Here is a 19,052-nt window from a genome sequence, read left to right on the forward strand (position 1 = left end):
AAAACAGCCATGGAGCCATTTCATTGTACATCCTGCTACCGTTGGTGTATATACAATTCTGTTGAGTCTGTTACAGTCAAGCCACAGGGAACATTCAACACGTTTTGAGACAAATGGCTACTTTATCAAAACACTCTACTTATTACACTAAAGGCGGCGGCACACTAACAGCTTTTTGTGTGTGTAAGCCCAGGGCATTTCCCACAGCAAACGTGCAAAAGGTGGATGATAAACACATGACTGTGTACATTTGCCTGGAAGCTTAATCATAGCAGGGTTCTCAGACAGGTGCACGCAGCTGTTTAAATTACCTGCATAACGTTATGCGTGTATAACCTTGTGCGTTTTCTCTAAGTCAGGGATAGTCAATGTGGGGCCCTCCAGATATAGCTGGGCTGCAACTGCCATCATTCCTGACCATTGGCTACATTGGTTGGGGCTGATGGGAGTTCCGAGTCCAATGACATCTGAAGGGCAACATCCTAGCTACCAGTCTACTTGAGGAAACATGGTTGCACATTTTGGATCCCAAAATATATTAGACAACAGTTGTTTTACAGGAATTGTGTATTATGAAGATTGAGTAGGCGTTTAATCTGTTCCTTGTCACTCTATGGATGGATATCCAATTAAAAACCAACAACCCCTAAGGTCGCTATTTCCTTTCATAGGAAAGCAGATGCCTAAAACTAGGGATGCAACATAAAAGGCTCTGGATTTGGTAGCCCCTGTTGATATTTACACCTTGAGGAGTGGACGATTTTGAAGCACTGCCTCCTCAGCCACTCTCTGTGGGTGGCAAGTTCCATATGGAGAGAGGCATCTTCAAAAAAAGGTAGACAGCAGGCTAGTTTACTCCTTGCTGATTTTATGAAATCCAAGCAAGGCTTCTCAATAATCCCATTCTAAAAAGAGAGTCTCACAAAAAATTGAGACACTAATCTCTGTATTGTATTTCATATACTGTACCATGCAATTAAAAAGTTGTACAAAACTTCCTCCTTGGAGCACACTTTTATTTATGTTTTCACCTCATCCATTCCTGGTCCCGTTTCTGTTATATTATCATCCTCGTTATCACTCTCATCATCTTCCTCATCATCGTTGTCATCTCCCCAAAGCCTCTCATCCAATTTGTCAGCTTCAGCCTCTCCAAGATTTCCCATCTGTTTGTCTAACTCTTCGTCAGATTTGTCGTCTTCTTCTGTATAAGGCAACACAGCTCATTTTGCATCATCCTCTTTATAAGGTACTAGAACTCAGTGCATAAGGGACACACGGCCTTTCACAAACTTTCAAGATGAACACCACAAGCATGGTGACATCACAGGTTAGCAATGCACACGTTCTGCTGGCAGGGACTGGACTAGGGTGACAGCCTAAAACCATTCAGCCACTCTGCATTAAACAGAGGACACCTACATGAGTACAGTAAGCCTGCAACTTACGTGCATTTAACTTGCTTACATTCAGCTTCATTCACCTGGCAATAATTATTATTTTTAAGTAAAAAGTGGGCGGAAAGGGGGTGGGTATCCAGGAAGAGAGACTCTGGCAATCCCACCCGCCATTGAACCCAATGCGTTTTGACTATATGTGATTTTGGGTTTAGATGCAATCCCCAGAATGTAACCCCTGCGTAAGTTGAGGGCTTACTGTACAAGAAGTGTCTCTCCTGAAATTGTTTCAACACATTTGGCGAAACAAGGGAAAAGTTTATAAGAAATAAGAATTATGAACACTTGAACAGAATGTATATTATTGTATATTCTTATTCAGATTTCTCCAAGGGTCTGTCACAGTTTGAAATTAACAGTAATGTCATGAAAAGTTTTTGGTAAGATTCCCCCATTGCTCGCCCAATTGTTCTATCCCACTTAGAATAACACACTACACACAGATATGATATAGCTGGACTTCTGCTGCATTTAGAAATGTTACAATTAAGGGTTTTCCTAATTTAAAAGTTATAGAGGCTTCCCGCTCCAATTATAGTCATTAATCAGGAAGAGCTCCTAACCACGCAAGCCACGTAAGGATTAATTTAATGAGAGAGCAGCAGCAGCATTACCATTTTCACAAATACTGAACTCTGCCAGATTTTGCCACAGAAGGACATCAAGCTGTTGGAATCACACTTAACGTTAATTCTGAGCAAGTACTTCCATTGCATGTCAATGTTTGCACAAAAAGCCTGCAAAGAAAATGTTTAGCGTTCCCCCCTGTATTGGCATATAACAGGACAGACAAGCGAAACCTACAATTGTCAAAGTACAAGCCACATACCTTGGTTTTCTTGCTCCCCGTCATAGGTTTTGCCTTCAAAATCATCTGACATTTCAATTGCATTGTCCTCTCCTTCAATACCTGGTTTGGATTCTGGGTCTTCATCCTCCTTTTCTTGACCCTTCTGGTAAGTATCTTCTACCTGGGATATTTAACCAAAGATTATTCCAGCTTTTAATGAAGCATTAGTTTCATCCCCACCATTATCTCAGCAACACAGTTTTATTACTGAATAAAATCTAACTGCTCAACCCCAGCAGGAGGACAGAACTGCTTTAAGAATCCAAGGCATTTTTCTTCTTCTTTAGGAGTAAGCAGCAGATGGCGGGGGGGGGGGGGGAGACAATGAAAGTTACTATGAAACCTATTAAACTATATGAAAATAACAGCAGAGTCCAACCCCCAAGGTCCGTTGGGATGAGAAATTCTGAATTCGGAGGAACTTGGGGCTTTCTTAGCTAACTTTCAGCTAATCTGTAACAATGTCAGTGCAATTCCCCAACCCCTACTCAGCCAGACAATCTTAAACCAGCCTAAGTCCTGAAAAGGGGCATTCCAGGGGAGTGGTGGGACAGGACAAGGAGACTTATAGCTATTCCAAAGTCTGTTTAGCTAGGTCATGTGACCTAGGGCTTAATCCTCAAAACTCAAGCCCATAATTGCCTGCCAACACAGCCAACAGTAGCCCCTCCCACCCACTCCTGAACAGGGTGTGGAATGGGTTAACTTGCACTGGTGAAATTTACATTGGCTTCCTATCGTTAAGAACGTGCTTTAACTTATTTATGAACATATTCATGGCTACTCTGGAGCCGCTGCCTCAAATCCCACTTGGCACATACCTGATCTTCGCTTTCTATCTTGTCGCTCACATCCTTTTTGCCTTCCCCTTCTCCAATGCCACCTCCTTCGTAATCATGGAATTCTGTTCCTCCTTCTCCTCCTGCATCTTCCATTAGCTCTTTTGGTAAACAAAACCCCTAATAATAATAATAATAACAATAATAATAAGTTGAAACATTTTGGACAGATTTAAGCACTCATCAAAACAATTAAGCTTCCAAAGGACAGATTATACACAGACTTGTATCTATCTATCTATCTATCTATCTATCTATCTATCTATCTATCTACATGCACACAAATAAAGTACTATGGAGCCAAAGATAAGGAGCTCATTCAACACACTGACGAACATCTTGCTTCTGCTGTGGCTTTCTTTAAACAAGCTTTATTCACAACTCCAGATATCTCAGAATTCTATCCCCTTTCCCAAATCCACTGAGAGGGTAAACTAGAATTTCTTACCTTCCGGGCCAGTTCTGTAAATATGTTAGCTAGAACAGAGAGCAATTTCCCAGTGCTCCTATGTGTAGCCAAGGTAACAGTGAGGTAGAAAAGGATGATATTGGAATATTTGTAAAGTATTGGCATTAGACGCACCAGTAAGTGGCAGGATTGATTGAAAAGCTGTGGACACAAAATAAATCCAATGTTCATTAAAAATATAGGGGCTTCCCCGCCCCCACCAAGACAAAACGAGAAGTTTCTAAGTGACCTTACAATTTCCCTCTGCTATTTTGCCTTTTACAGAAAGTCTAGAAATTCACGTTCAAAGCCTCCTCCAGCTGGACCAAGCCTCAATGAATAGCAAGGACATTTTGACAGATGAATTTTACCTTGCACTTGTATTCAGTGTAATCCTCGCCATAGGATTTTAGTCGCTCCAGGAGTTCTGAAATAACCGAAATGATTTTCTGCACATGCAGAGAATTCACATCTGCACAGATGTCTTCATCCAAGAGTTTAGTTAAATGACCTGCCTTGAGCCTGTCAACCAAGGATTCTTCCCCTTGAGTAAGAAAAGGGAAAAGGGAAAAGACTGAAGACTCAATTAATCCTTAATCAGAAAAGGTTTGGGTAAACATTTTTACCCAGTGAAAATGTTGCCTTTGTATAGTAGGCTAGTTTCTACACACACTTCCATCTTTCATCCAGGCAACAAAAAGGCCTTATCAGAGTTCAAGGACATATTCAAGCCAGGCAAAAAAATTCAAGGAAAGTATGAAGCAAGACTGGTGAGGGCCTGGGGAAAGGGTGTGTGGCTGGGAAGGGGTTGTGGTGTGGGCTAAACAGAGAGGCCTGGAGGTGCACATTTGATCCCCATGCCTAAGGTTTCCCACTCCTGCCCTAGAGCACCACGGCATGTTGCAGGATCCAGGAGGAACCAGATGCCCAAGAGAACTGTACTGATTGCCCTTCACAGACAAGGGGCCTTGGCACTATTGCCAGTTCTCTCCACCCTCCAGTGTGGTGTAGTGGCTAGAGTTACTGGGTGACCATGGGTTTGCCACAGTCTTTCAGCCCAACTTACCTCACAAGGCTGATGTGAGGATAATAACGAGAAGGAGAAGAACCGTGTGTGCCACCTTGAGCTCCATGGAGCAAAGGTGGGATATAAATGCAATAAATAACAGATTAATAAAATATATCAGAGCATTCAAGAATCCTCTGAATTCCACAAGTCTCTTGCCGGGGGGGGGGGGTGCATTCAGGAAGCAGCGGCTACAGCAAGTACAAATTTCACAATTTCACCGTGGCAATCATATTTAGAACATCCACCTCTGCCCCTGAAACAAAGACCTAATTTGCCAGGATATATGTTGTGTTCAGTTACACACACACACACACACACACACACAGAGAGAGAGAGAGAGAGAGAGAGAGAGAATATTTCTGAAAGTATAAAGAGTGCTTCAGAGGAAAGGACAAAAGTTAAGACTCACCATCCTCCTTCTGTGAGGTGTCGTCTTCTTTTACCTTTTTCCTTTCTGCCAAACACTGAATTGCACCCAGGATAGCTTGGATTGCAAGCTCTACTTGTTCTGAGTAGAGTTCGACAAATCCATCATCTGACTTTTGGTTCCCTTTGGAAATACAGTAGAAATGTTAGTGGGGAAAACATCTGATTTCGAAAGCAGCAACCACTTTGAGGGTTTTGTTTTGTTTTTGCAATCAAGTGGTGCATAATAAATTTTATGGAATAAACAAATGATACGACACAAACAAATTGCAGTTCTAAGCCACAATAACAAATGAAACTTTAACAAGAAAGACATAATGCTCAAAAACCTGAAATAAGACTAACTATTAAGATTTGATATGATGGTTGGGCTTTATAAAACTAGTGTCTCCCCATTGTTAAAACCTGGAGAATTCCCAGTTCCCCGCCTAATTTAAAATTTGATATACTCCATTACTCCAAGAGGTATATATGCTTTGCCGCAGTTATCTCACAGAACAAAAGTCTGACATCTGCCTTGCAAGTGGAAGATAGTGCAAATAATATTGCCTCTTAGCCTCTCACCAGCCCTTGGCCTAGAAATGAGACTGAATTTTCAGGCAGTGCTGCTGCTAGGATTTTCCCCAAGTCAAGTCAGGTCAAATCAATGAATCCTTAATCCCCTTGCAATGTTGCCACTGCTATACTTATTCCAGCTCATTTCATAATGCATTAACAAGACTCGGCTAAAGACATGCAGTGGCATGAAAACAAATGTCCAACTTTTAATGAGAAAACAAGCTTTGTAGCATCAGATACTAAGAACAGAGGTCCCAGGAAGTATCCAACAACAACTAGCAAGAAATAAACAAAACGCCAACTCCCACCAAAGTACAGCCGCTAGGATTTTGACATGCTATATTAAACAAAACGTTGAACATTATTGTGAATGCTTCAATACTCTCTGCACACTTACACGCCTCTTTGAACTCTGCAAGATTTGGTTCTCAGTAAGCATGCTTAGGATCCTAACAAAATTGTGATCTAATTTTACTGCTCTTAGTCACAGATGCAAATATTCAAAGGTGATAACAGAATAATACTTAAATCAACTGCTTTACTGGTTGAAAGATTAAAAGGAACATGTATTTACCATTGCAGTGTGAAATTGAACTGAAGAGCTGTGTCTTCCAAATGGCAAAGTCATCCACACTTCTATTAATTTCTCCTTGGATGTACACAAGACTTCTGATTAATGCCATCCGTGTTGAAAATTGATTGGCTTCCATCTCAGGTAGGACAAAGAAAGACTCTATATCTTGCAGTTGGGTTGAAACCTTCAGCAAACATTCTATTCCTGAAGAGCACACTTCAAAGCTTTTCCTGTAAGACAAAAGCAATCACAGCTCACTTTAATGAGCCACCTTTTAGCTTGCACATTTGCTTTTGAGAAAGAGTGGGTCTGGGGTTAACACAAAACATCGCTTCTGTTGGACTTACTGGTAATCAGAAAAACAAGCTAAGACTCAATTGTGATACTAAAAACATAACATCTATGGTTTTACCAGAAGGTTTGGAAGTTGTCTTACATGAATGGAAAAGGATATTCAGCTTGCATAAGGTAGCACTGCAGATTTCCTTCAGTTTCTTTAGCCTGTACCCCCACCTTTAAAAATGTTCTATGATACAAAGAGGCACTACACTGTTTAAACCAAGCACTTTACTGGAAGTTGCAGATTTAATCTACTGTATAGTGTTTACAATATAATAAGCTTTTTTATTTTTTGATTCTGTACAAGTCTTATGCAAGTTGGAGGATGGATGGCAGCTAACAGATTGAGGTTGAATCCTGACAAGACAGAAGTACTGTTTTTGGAGAAAGGAGGTGGGCAGGTGTGGAGAACTCCCTGGTCCTGAATGGGGTAACTGTGCCCCTGAAGGACCAGGTGCGCAGCCTGGGAGTCATTCTGGACTCACAGCTGTCCATGGAGGCACAGGTCAAATCTGTATCCAGGGCAGCTGTTTACCAGCTCCATCTGGTACGCAGGCAGAGATGGTACCTGCCCGCGGACTGTCTCGCCAGAGTGGTGCATGCTCTAGTTATCTCTCGCTTGGACTACTGCAATGCGCTCTATGTGGGGCTACCTTTGAAGATGATCCGGAAAATACAACTAATCCAGAATGCGGCAGCTTGACTGGTAACTGGGAGCAGCCGCTGAGACCACATAACACTGGTCTTGAAAGACCTACATTGGCTCCCAGTACGTTTCCGAGTACAATTCAAAGTGTTGGTGCTGACCTTTAAAGCCCTGAACGGCCTCGGTCCAGTATACCTGAGGGAGCGTCTCCATCCCCATCGTTCTGCCTGGACACTGAGGTCCAGCGCCGAGGGCCTTCTGGCGGTTTCCTCGCTGCGAGAAGCCAAGTTACATGGAACCAGACAGAGGGCTTTCTCGGTAGTGGCACCCACCCTGTGGAATGCCCTCCCACCAGATGTCAAACAGAAAAACAACTAGTAGTACTTTACTTACCAGGAATGGAAGAGTGTCTCACAAGACAGTTGTCTGATTCTGTCCACATCCGATTTTACTGCCTTAACCTCCAGCAGCATCTCTTTCACGTCTGAAATCAGCTTCTGAAACAACGGGTCGTGCTTTCGCATCTTGCATCCAGCGGGCAGCTGATCTGCAGCTATGGGAGTGGAATATTGTAGCTCTGGGGGGTTAAAACCAGGCATGGACTTCAGAACACAAGGGGAATTCAGTTCAGTTGCTTCAGTCTCTGCCCTGGAAGCATTCAAGGACTGGCCTTTTGGACAGCACTCCATAAGCCAGGACAGCTGCTCCAGGACCACCACACACTGCATTGAAAGGTATTGCAGTCTATCGGTCCACTGTTGAACACCGTCTTGAGGAGGAAACGCCACTTCATATTCACAGGCAGGGTTTAACCGGGCATCAATCTCCTGCACACAGCTCAGAAGGTTCCTGTAGGAGATTCACAAGGTTAAGAGATCTGCTTATAATAATACTATCGGTACACCTCAGTCAGTATATAGTGGATCACGGCAATTTCCAAATGCTGCAGCTTTTGCGGAAAGTTTATTTATTTATCTGGCAATGCCTCTTGCTTGTATGAACAGAGGATAGAGAACATGCGTAAAAATGTACTGAGGGTTTACATTTTGCACTATTATTGCCGTATACAGTCTGCCTCTCTCTTTTTTGAGTCAGAATGCTTTCCTTTCTCAAATGAGCTAAAGAAGTGCGCAGAAAACAAAAGTCCAAATACCTCAGGATAATCCACTGCTCAGTCAAGGCAGTGAGGGAGCTCCTCTGCTTGACAAGCATCTTCATAAGGTGTGCTGTGAATCCTTTGCATCGCTCAACGGTGCCCAGTCCAATTTCCTGCAGTGTGACAAGGTAGCACTTTTCACTCCTGTGTAATGGTTGCCATAATAATGTGGCCCCCCACCCAACTGCTACTAGGCAAATCCATGGAACTCTGCCTACGCCTTGACAATGAAAGATGCATGGAACGCATACAAACTACTGTGCAGCCCCATCTAATATTATGCTTGTTCACTCAAAACTAACTCCCGCTATATTCAAAGGTGCTTATGCCCAGGTAAACGTGCACAGGATTACAGCCTTCGGATAATTTTCAGGCAAGTAACATACCCAGAAAACAAGATTTGAAAGCCTATGCATAAAAAGATCAAAATAGCACAAATGTGCTTTGAAAATAAATTCCTATCGTAGCAACTTTAATGAGAGTTTTAAGAGCTGTGGATGATCAGGACTGAAAGTGCTAAATCAGGGAGGAAAGCAGGATCCCCACAACATTCCAGCTGTGGAATGCTCTCCCTGGAGAGATATGCCCAGCACCATCCCTATCAACCTTTAGCCACATGAAGATGCTACTTAGCACCTAGGCATTTTACTCATAACTGGTGTTTACGTTGTGCTCTCACGCAATGTATTTTTATGTTGTGAACCACCCTGTGAAGGGCGGTATACAAATTTAATAGATAACGATAGCAGCAGCAGCAGCAGCAATTCATCTGTTAGTAGGATGTGTCCTTTTTATGCTATGAGGACTAGAGCTGTCAGTAAATGCTTAGCTAGGTGAAATGCTTGTTCTCTGATCAGCTAGTTTATATGCTACCATTTTTATTTTACATTAATGTCACCTCCACTTTCTCCAAGGTATACAGTGGTACCTCGTTTTTCGAATGTAATCCACTCCGGAAAACTTCTGAAACGTTCAAAAACTGAAAACTCATCGCCAACAGCAAGGTCTCAGGATCTTGCACTCAGCGGAAGCCGCGTGGCATGTTCGACTTCCAAGACGTGTATGAAAACCAAAGCATTTACTTCCAGGTTTATGGCGTTTGAAAACCGAAATGTTCGTCAACAGAGACATTAAAAAACCAAGGTATCACTGTACTGGAAAGTGTATTGGAAATTGGAAAGTGAACCTGACTCAGTCCTACAATTTAGTGACTTGCGAAGGATTTCTGAATTTGCCAAGGTTTGTAATTGGGTACATTTGATAAGAAATATGATACATAAGTGACAAGTCTCGGTAGATTTACTGGTAGTTTACCTCTATTTATCTGCTCAACAACTACAATGTAGGCAGGTATAAACATGCCTGAGAAAAAAACTATGTTGATTCGGAATAAAAAGCCAAATGTTTAGATGATGAATGATCCTGTCTTGCCTACTCAAAGCTTTTAAAAGGAGAAGATTTGAAATAAATCTCTAGTACTGAAGCTACTGTTTACCTTTGAAGGTGCCAATAACGCTGTCTGAAGCCCACAGTGGCGTGCGAGAGACTGATAGAAGTATTTCTGGCATCCATCCCAGGACGAAGAGATCTCAGAGAGCAACCTGGAAAGCGTAAGACTTTTGTTCATCCGAGACAAAAATAAATAAATAAGCAATTTCAAAGTCTTTCTACGACCACACAAACACAAAACGTGCATCAGTTCAGCTTACCCATGCTTTTAGGCAGTCTTAACCGGCTTTACATTGCCTGCTTAAGGTATCAGTTTGGTAACCGATACTCCCGACGCTGTAATGCGTTTTTACTTAAGGCAATATCCGGATGTTTTTGTTCTGCTGGTTCCAGAAAATATCACGTTACACAATTTGCAAGTCGCTCCTTAAAATGAAAACCGAACGAACCAAGGGCCAAACTAGATTCACCATTTGTCACCTTTGCAGAGCTGATTTTCCTTTGCAGCTGGTGGGAGGGAGGGCTCAAAGATGGAGTGATGTATTTGTCCTCCACCCCATGGTCCTGATCAGAATTGGGTTCCCCTCGATGTCTACTGTTTGCAAGGGGAAGAAAGCAGCCACTGGCACAAATGGCGGCTTTCTTCCCACTACTAACAGGAGGGAAGCCACAACTCTTAACAGGGCTAAATGGTTCAAGTCTCCCACACAACAGTTACTTTTCTATTTCTTTAGGTTTTTAGGATAACCTAATTTATTTGCATTGTTGTGCAATGTTATGTGCATTGATTTTTTCATCCTTATTAATTCTGATTATTTATAAAGGTTTCTAATAGGTGCATAACAAATATTGTGCATCTGTTATGCTGTGAGCTACTTCGGGCACAATTTCTGTGGAAAAGTGGCATACCAACAAACAGACGAGGTAACGGTAATATTGGATTGAAAAACCCCAATTAAAACTGTAGCTGCGGAAACAGAAAATACATACGTTGCGTCCAGTTTCTGTGTGCAGTTAACCAGGGCTAATGCACTGCTCAAATCCAACGGGTGAAGGAAAAGCAGGTCCTGGGAAGTTTTTGAACGAGACCAAGCAAGGCCTTTGCGATATGACAACCCTGGGAAGATATTTAAAATACATCTAACTTCAATTTTTCTTTTTGAGACTTGAAATAAACAACATGGAAGTTCTTTTTAGTGAGTCCATTCAGTCATGCCTTTTCCTCTCCAACACCTAAGTGATGATGGCTGATATAGATGATTCTGAGAATTTAGCTTTAGTGGTTGAAAGGAGCAAAGAAAACAAGCGGCTATAACTAACCAGCAGAAATTGCTTTCAGAGCCAGTGTGGAGACCAGGATTCAGATCCCCACTGGGCCACAAAGCTCACCAGGGGACCTTGGGCCAGGCACTGCCTCTCAGCCTGACCTACCCCACAGGGTTCTTCTGAGTATTAAATGAAGAGGGTGGGGGACCATGTATGCCACCTTGAGCTCCTTGGATAGAAAGGTGGGATATAAATGCAATAAATAAACAATGAAAAGGTTCTGGACCCTATCCTTTCTGTGTGCATGGCTACAAAGCTGTGCATGTGTGTGTGTGTGTGTGTGTGTAGAGCAATACAGTAAAAATTCATTCCACATTTCCAATTAGTATTCATTCTAACCCAATTGTACTACCTACCTCCCAGCTATTATCATTTGGTACACTATACGTGTGCCTATGGAGGTAAATCATGGGCAGTGCCAAACACACTCACATGGCATTTTGCTAGTTTGAGGGGTGGGAGTGGGGGTTACTACTGCTTATTTTTTGTTTGTTGTCTCCAAAGAGTAGTAGTTCCAGCTCCTCTTACCTGTATTAGCCAGGTTTTTAAAGAGCTCTGTTAGGGCCCTCTGCTTCTGCACGAGTAAATGTTTGGCCTCGGACTTCTGCTTTTCCTTGTCTGCAGCTGGATTTACAGACATATGCTGCAGCTCATGGGAAGAGGAAATTACATCACCTGTAAAAAGGAGGAGCGCAGCAGAAAGCAATCTGTCAATCTTCTACTCAAACCCATCAATTCTTAAGAAAAACAAATTACCTTCCTGTTGAATGTTATGCTGTAATAAAAGTTTTACCTGTGAAATTGTCAAGGCTCTCCACCAGATCCAAGAACGAGTTGTTCTTCACTAGAGATGTACAGATCTTCTCCATCCGCTTCGTAAGTTTGGGTAAGCGGCCCTGAAGGGACTCTGGGTGAAAAATGTCTCCCTGGATATCCTCTAAGTGAGCAGCCTGCGGGGGAAACGTTCACAACAGGCAAAAGTCCAGGTGACTGAAATCCTTGTGCTTCTGGTAAGACTTATGGGACCTATCAGTACCAAGTAGCCTAGAGAGTGAAGAATGGGACTTCAAACCTAATGGAGGGTAGCCATTGGCCCTTTGGTCAGCTTCCCAAGGCGTCTGGCTGGTCACTACTGACGAAGGAAATACTGGCTTACACATACCTTGGCCTGTAATAACAGCCATATTACTGGGTCAATGGGTACTTACTGTGAGATGACAGAAGTCAGCCACAGAGGGTTATGTCGCATCCTACTAGCCTAGACAGGAAAATTCTATTGCAAACTTGAATGCAGCCACACCCCCTTCCAAGAGCTTCTCTAGTTTCCATTTCACAGAGAAGCTTGAAAGGATGTCCCTGGAAGCCTTGGAGTCCTAACTGATAAGTATAAAAAAAATAAAAAAATAGCAACCAGGACTTTTGTCACCTTTCCAGTTATGCAGATAATAGACAGATGAATAAGGCAGAGAGAGGCAACGCAGCCATCAGCAGCCTAAGAATGCATGCAGGGCGTGGTCCTCCCACTCATCAGAAAAAGATCCTTCTCAGAAAGCACCCAATGACCAGAGAAGAAAGCAGTCTGCAGAACCCTCTGTAAGAAGGCTGCCTCTATTTTGTAATCTTGGGCTGCCCTGAAGAGAGGGAGGAAAAAAGAAGTGCAAGCTCGGAGGTAGGGGGAAAGTCAAAGCACAGGACAGAGGAGAAAGGACTTCTGCTAGTCTCGGTAAGCAAAATAAACCTGAAAAAGTTAGGGGAGGGAGGATACAGCCTACCGATTTGCAAAAGAGTTTTCCTGTCTAGCCTAGTAGGGTGTGATGTAACCCCTCTGGGATTGGCTCCTGTGTCCATCAGGGAAAAACACACATTTGGTCACCTCTCAATGAAACACTAGGACGGCACTGAGAACAAAGTTTATGTTCCTGTTTCGCTGTTATCATTTCAAACATTTTGTCATATCACGGTTACAACTAAGAGTGTTCCAATACGCAGCAAGGGAATCCAGCACTCAGGTTAAGAATGCCTACCATTCCATCTGAACGCAAATGAGAACTCCAGGTACCTGAGCAGAATGGGACCTAGCAGTCAGTTTTTTTCTTAATATGCTGTTCAGGCTCTGAATTTTAGTTTCTTGGTTGCCCAATGTCTCTGCTTCCTGCAAAGAAGCAAGTTGCTCTTCTTTTGCTGTTTCCACCAAGGCAGAACGGCAGGGTTCATTGAGAGCAGCTTCAAATTTCTTCATAAACTTGAAAAGTGTCCTAAAACCCAGGAAAAGACAGGGATGAAAACAAGGACCATCAATATGGGTGAGCACTCAAGCTCCACGACAACATGGTTAAAGGGGACTTAAAAAGTTAAAAATCCACTTTGAGTGTATGCATATTAAGGTATCCAATGCAGTTATGGCAAAGCAGTATATCCTCAGTCACCACTATGCTATGGGAGTGTCAAAAGAAGAGGATCCGGATACCAACATTGCATATTAGACACATGCAGGCCAGTCAGACAGATACTTTAACCCAAGCAAAATTTAACTCTATATTGGTAGCTAAGATTCATACTGTCAATGACTGGCTCTGCAATCTCATAGTGAACAGAATCTTGGGACAATGACTCAGGTGTATAATTTCGTTCTCCCACTACTGACTTATTTGCATTTACCCTCCCCATAACCATTCTCAGAGTGGTGTTTAAGGAAAAAAGTAAGAGGAGAGGAAAGAGGAGAGCAGTCCCCAGAGGACATGTTTCAAGCCCCCCGTCTCTGGGCCGATAACTGATATAATCCTCCTGATGCCCAAATGCCCAATATCTCATCAAAATTTCATACTTACCTATGTGTCTTCTCCACAGACTGTTTTATAGCCCAAAAGCTGACATCATTCCACTTAGAGATTTTTACAAATTCCTGAAATATATTCAATTCAATAAACTATGATGTTTATTTTAAACAGAATGAAGAATTGCTGAGAGGACATGTGCTTCTGGTTTGAAGAGATGTACATAAAAAGCAGGGTAGGACCTAGCTATTTATTTGAACCAGCTTTACTTCCAACAACCAGAGAATACTATTACACCAAGAAATCTTGTTCTCACCTTCAATTCTTTTTCTATCGGATGCCGAAGTTCAGTCAGCCTGGTTTGGACACATCCTGAAAACTGCTTATAATAATTGTAGAGATTCCATAATACATTGCACAGCATGTCTGAAAAAGAGAGAATGGGTTTCATACAAAAATGAATCTTCGTCCGCACCTGAGGATTTAGGGATCTTAAAGGACATAGTAGTTCTGACTGAAACAGCATCTCTCTTTTATTAAATCTGTAAAAGTTTCAAGAAGTTGTTTATTTTTTTAATTCTACTGTATTGCTGCCTTGTTGTTTGCTTCCCTAGGTTCCTTTAGGAGGAAGGTCAGGGTAAAAAATTGATAAATTAATAATGAAAATCTGTTCAACGCCCCCTTCCAATCAAGAGATTCCTTCAGGCAATTTTGCAAGGGGAAGACAAGCAAAGAGATGTGGGAAAAGTTTTAATCTTCCATTCAGTGCTTTGCATAGAATAATCTACTTTGTCTTTTGGCAAGCTACCGGGGAGAACTGGGTTGAATACACCACACTGCAATTTTGCCAGTATCTTTCGGAGAAAACTTTCGATGTAAAATAATAATAACTGGAAAATTTAGCTGAGCTCTATTAAATGTTAGGAATAATAATTCAACTGCATGCAATAAAGAAAAGAAACATAAGCTCAAAGGTAGGCAGAAGGCAGATCTGGATCTGCTGGTAGATCTCCAGCTGATCCACAGTAGACTGGCTGGAGACAGAAACCCTTGGCAAACTGTTTAACAACAGCAACAACAGCAAGCTCTCCTGCTCCCAAAGCAGGCAGCTGAGATCAAGGAAAGCTGAGCACATGCTCAGAGCCACCCTGCTCTCTTTAATTCTGTGTGTGCATGCGTTCACCACCCAGCGCTACCTGGTGGAGCTAAAGTGCACCCCACAAGTCTGGCGTCTGGCTTTGGCCCATTTCACCTACCATTTCCTTCCACCTGTGGCATCAGCAAGACGTGGCAGTGGAATTCCAGCAGCATCTGAAGCCGTGTGTCAAACTCCCCCAATGTTGACCCTTCTATGAAAGCCTGCAGTGTGCCGAGCAGTGCTTTTAAATTCACATCTATCCATTTCATGAAGTTGGGATTGTAGGGAAGAAAGGGGGGGGGGAGGAGGACAAGATGGCATGTAAATTCATTTTTGACATTAAACAACATCCATTATGGCCCTTTCAGAAGGAACTAACTCTGACACAGACAGAGGGCAGGCTCTGCCTCCCTAGAAACAAGCCTTAGTGCACAATGCAATGCAGGCTGCCTTTTACCTACAGTTAAAGAACTGTAATCCAGATGCAGGAATAATTGCTCCCTCCTCCAAGCCCTTCTGTCTCTGGAGGAAACTTCCCTCTCCTGCCTTAACAGTGGTTAAAGGGAACCAGTTCAATAAGAGGAGAAAAGACAACACCATAAACACATCATATTATTCATCTAATTCAATAGTATCTTTACTAACAGTTCACTTCACATTAAAGGAAAAGGTTGTATAGAGTCCACCAGAGAGACAATAAAGGCGTACGTCCTGCTCAGATGTGATCTTGCCTACTTCATAAAAGATTTTTTTTGGCACTGATAACAGGTGCTTGGTCTATACTGGGTTGTTTTCAGCTAGAGTTGCCCACTTGGGACGTCAATCTGGTTTAAAACAAGCCAAGATTTGTGTGCCCTGTTTACAGAGCCATGGTTTCTGAAGTCAGCAGCGTTGGGGGCTAATGTGGTTTTTCACAGCTCTTGTGAACAGCAATACACAGTTGGACTGCTCAACATTTCAATAATATAGGCAGTTACAAGCTTTGCCTGTTAAGTTGCTTGAGAATCAAGATGGAAGAATACTTGATTTCTCCAATATGCTACATATTGAAAGAAGCTTTAAACTTGGCTATTGGGCATGTAATAGAGAATTGCAAATGCAGATATAGATCATATACCATTTGTATTTTTATCAGTTTATAGAAATGTGTATCCTTGAGTGTATGCACTTCTATTAACAGCTTGCATTTCTTTTACCACTCTGTTATCAATAGTTACCTTCAGTTTTCTTCTGTGTCTGTTCTTGCCTATATTTCTCAATCATCTGATAGATTGAAAACCAGTGTTTCATTGACTTTTCTGTGTGATGTTTCCTTGTGTTGTCCAGACTAACAGACCAACAGCTGACAATGCAAGTGGAAAAAGAAAGACCTATTAATGAACATTAAATCTCAGAGCCCACCCATGCTTGCTTTTAGATCGATGGGTACACGTTTCTTAGAAAGCAGCCCAATTTTTACGACAACTATTTTTACAGTACAGGTAAGGCTGTTATTTTTGCTCTGCACTAACATCAGTTCTGAAATATGAAAACTTAAAAACATCTGCATTAGTAAATAATCAGATTTTTAAAGAAGTGAATGTAGCACATTTATTTTGCATAAGCTGCTAGGTTATCTATATTTGAAAGAACAGGGATTCTTCTTTGGCTAAGGATTGAAGAAAAATACAACCCCCCCCCAAAAAAAAACCCCATAGGGATCTAGAGGGTAGGAAATAGAAGACATGCTGGAACGTAGCAAGAAGCTGTGTAGACGAATGAAACTCCACATCTCTCCCTTCAATTTCTGAGCTTGCTCCAGATGCTGTGAGCAAACCCCTGATCTGGTTTGTCCCCCCCCCCCCCCCGTCATTTACACTTGAAAATACTCAGCACAAAGGGAACTGACAGTACATACTTCAGTTCCAGTTTACGCCACTGGATGATCAGCTGAGTGACCAAATCCAGATGTTTCCTAAGAGAGACAGCTCGACTAGCATTCTCCTCCCAATCCTAGAAAAGGAAAAGATGCCTTTCAGACAAAAACTGAAATTATACATTTCAACGTTGATATAAAAAGTTGATTTGCTTCCCCATTATGTACACCTTTAAATTTAAAAATGCAATCACCTTCATTCAACAAATAAGTTTCCTTTATTAGTAAATTTGGTGTTTCTTATACTACTAAAAATCAGGTGTATTACAGAAATTTGTTTTCTCACCTTCTCTGGCTATACACACACAACCACTTGCCTCCTGATTTCTTACCTGGGACTTGGCCAGCAGAATTTCCAAGCCATTCAGGAACTTCGAAAGGGGACTGGAGAGTGGAAAACTACAGATTCTGTCCAGTACAACCAAAAGCTGCAAAATGAAAGACAATTAGTGCTTCTGGCAGTTGCTTTTTAAAGCTTAAAACTAAACAACACAAAGGAACAGAACTTTTAACTTCATATTGCATTGCAAGATCTCATCTCTTCTGCTAATAGCAGATATAACTGGTTGTTTGTCTGTCTCATATAGCTGAACATACTAACAAATTTAGGGGACTAGCAGTATGCTTGTCTCTGTGGAAGGTGCTATCCATGCAAAGCCTTAACATGTAAGGAATCCTAGGTCAAAGCAAATATAAATTGAACTCTGGTTATTTTAGCTACTGTTTCAGTTCTTGAAAGTCTAGACTCTTACCTGGACGAGCGCAGGGTGGTCCGGCCATTCTTGCAATAGTGCTTTCACCTCTTTTGTGAAGTTTTCAAGAACATGTTGACACTGTTGCACTTGCTGAATATTAGGATGGTGATAAAAATCATACGGCCCTTCGTTTTGCAGGACTAGTTCTGAAGCCCCCTGTTCAAAAAGTGTATTGTGCAGTATTGTGCTAGCTAGAAGTTGGCTGCCATGGAGATTATCGTTCATTTCAGAACCTATGATTTGGCCATCCAGGGGGCAAGAAGAGAAACAAAGTCATTAAGGCAATAAAGTTTTCCGTATCTTTTTAAACAGCACATTGATTAAAACAGTAAAGGATAAGCTCAGAGACAAATGTGTTGTGTCTTAGAGCAATTGTTTTGCACAGCCCATCACTATATATAGTGAAAGCTCACTCCAAAAGCCTCTGTGAGTATCTACTTCTGAGGCACTTAAGACCGGAATGTTTAATTCTAGGAAGAATAACCTAGAATGCCTTTCTACCAATACCCTCTGCATAGCAAATCAACAAGATCACAGGGACAGTTTCAATAAATGACCACCCACACCCTAGAGGCTGTCCAAGTTCAATTATACAAGGCTTTGTTTTGCTTTATTACTATGTTTTTAGTGTCATTTAGATTCTTGAATAACGAGCAGAACCAAACACGCTACTTTCCCTCAGTGGAAACACATCATGCTATTTGAAAGTTGGAGATTCCATTTACCCATCGCAATAAAATCTCCCCAACCCAATTGCATTCAGTAGTATTCTACACATACAACTAACCCTAACCCAAACTGAATTACGCTCATTATTTAAGCAGGGAAATGAGAGACCACTCATTTAAGCCACGTTGGCCTTTTAAGGCTCAAGCTAAGTATATCAAACGTGAGTGGGAAAACGGGTTTCTGAATACAAACAACAAGGAAGTCGTGAAGTGGTAGGTGCAACTGCAATGGGACTGTTTTAGAGAACGTAGCTCCTCAGATGTAGCCAAGGCTAAACATTTCAGTTTATTCTGTCTACTTATTTTTTAGAGATACAGTCGTACCTCGGAAGTCAAATGGAATCTGTTCCGGAAGTCCGTTTGACTTCCAAAACGTTTGAAAACCAAGGCACGGCTTCTTCCAATTGGAAGCCACAGAAGCCCTGTCAGAAGTTCAGTTTCCGAAAGAATGTTAAAAAACCGGAACACTCACTTCTGGGTTTTGATCGTTCAGGAGCCAAAGCGTTCGAGAACTAAGCTTTTCAAAAACCAAGGTACAACTGTACATACTTCAACGACCATTAGTGGTAGACACACAGGATTTTTAAATCACAGCTGCGGCCTTT

At 41.9% G+C, this 19,052-nt stretch overlaps 1 protein-coding gene across 2 annotated transcripts in view; it reads right to left on the minus strand.

Annotated features, from left to right (window-relative positions):
• The window catches only part of MDN1 (midasin AAA ATPase 1), an 88,096-nt gene that overhangs the window by 13,301 nt on the left and 55,743 nt on the right, over positions 1–19,052 (minus strand). For both annotated transcript variants that reach the window (XM_080999853.1, XM_080999852.1), the window contains exons 66-86: positions 17,717–17,952; positions 17,297–17,392; positions 16,947–17,041; positions 16,267–16,391; positions 15,168–15,305; positions 14,228–14,337; positions 13,966–14,039; positions 13,197–13,392; positions 11,931–12,087; positions 11,666–11,812; positions 10,802–10,928; positions 9,858–9,963; positions 8,360–8,475; positions 7,600–8,055; positions 6,222–6,451; positions 5,073–5,213; positions 3,966–4,138; positions 3,595–3,756; positions 3,129–3,266; positions 2,287–2,428; positions 1,032–1,204 (exon numbers count right to left, since the gene is read on the minus strand). In XM_080999853.1, the coding sequence (XP_080855979.1) occupies positions 1,032–1,204; positions 2,287–2,428; positions 3,129–3,266; positions 3,595–3,756; positions 3,966–4,138; positions 5,073–5,213; positions 6,222–6,451; positions 7,600–8,055; positions 8,360–8,475; positions 9,858–9,963; positions 10,802–10,928; positions 11,666–11,812; positions 11,931–12,087; positions 13,197–13,392; positions 13,966–14,039; positions 14,228–14,337; positions 15,168–15,305; positions 16,267–16,391; positions 16,947–17,041; positions 17,297–17,392; positions 17,717–17,952 (3,338 nt within the window). The remainder of the gene's footprint in view (positions 1–1,031; positions 1,205–2,286; positions 2,429–3,128; positions 3,267–3,594; positions 3,757–3,965; positions 4,139–5,072; positions 5,214–6,221; positions 6,452–7,599; positions 8,056–8,359; positions 8,476–9,857; positions 9,964–10,801; positions 10,929–11,665; positions 11,813–11,930; positions 12,088–13,196; positions 13,393–13,965; positions 14,040–14,227; positions 14,338–15,167; positions 15,306–16,266; positions 16,392–16,946; positions 17,042–17,296; positions 17,393–17,716; positions 17,953–19,052) is intronic.

This window comes from Podarcis pityusensis (genome assembly GCF_964106645.2).
Source record: "Podarcis pityusensis genome assembly, chromosome: 3".
NCBI lineage: Eukaryota > Metazoa > Chordata > Lepidosauria > Squamata > Lacertidae > Podarcis > Podarcis pityusensis.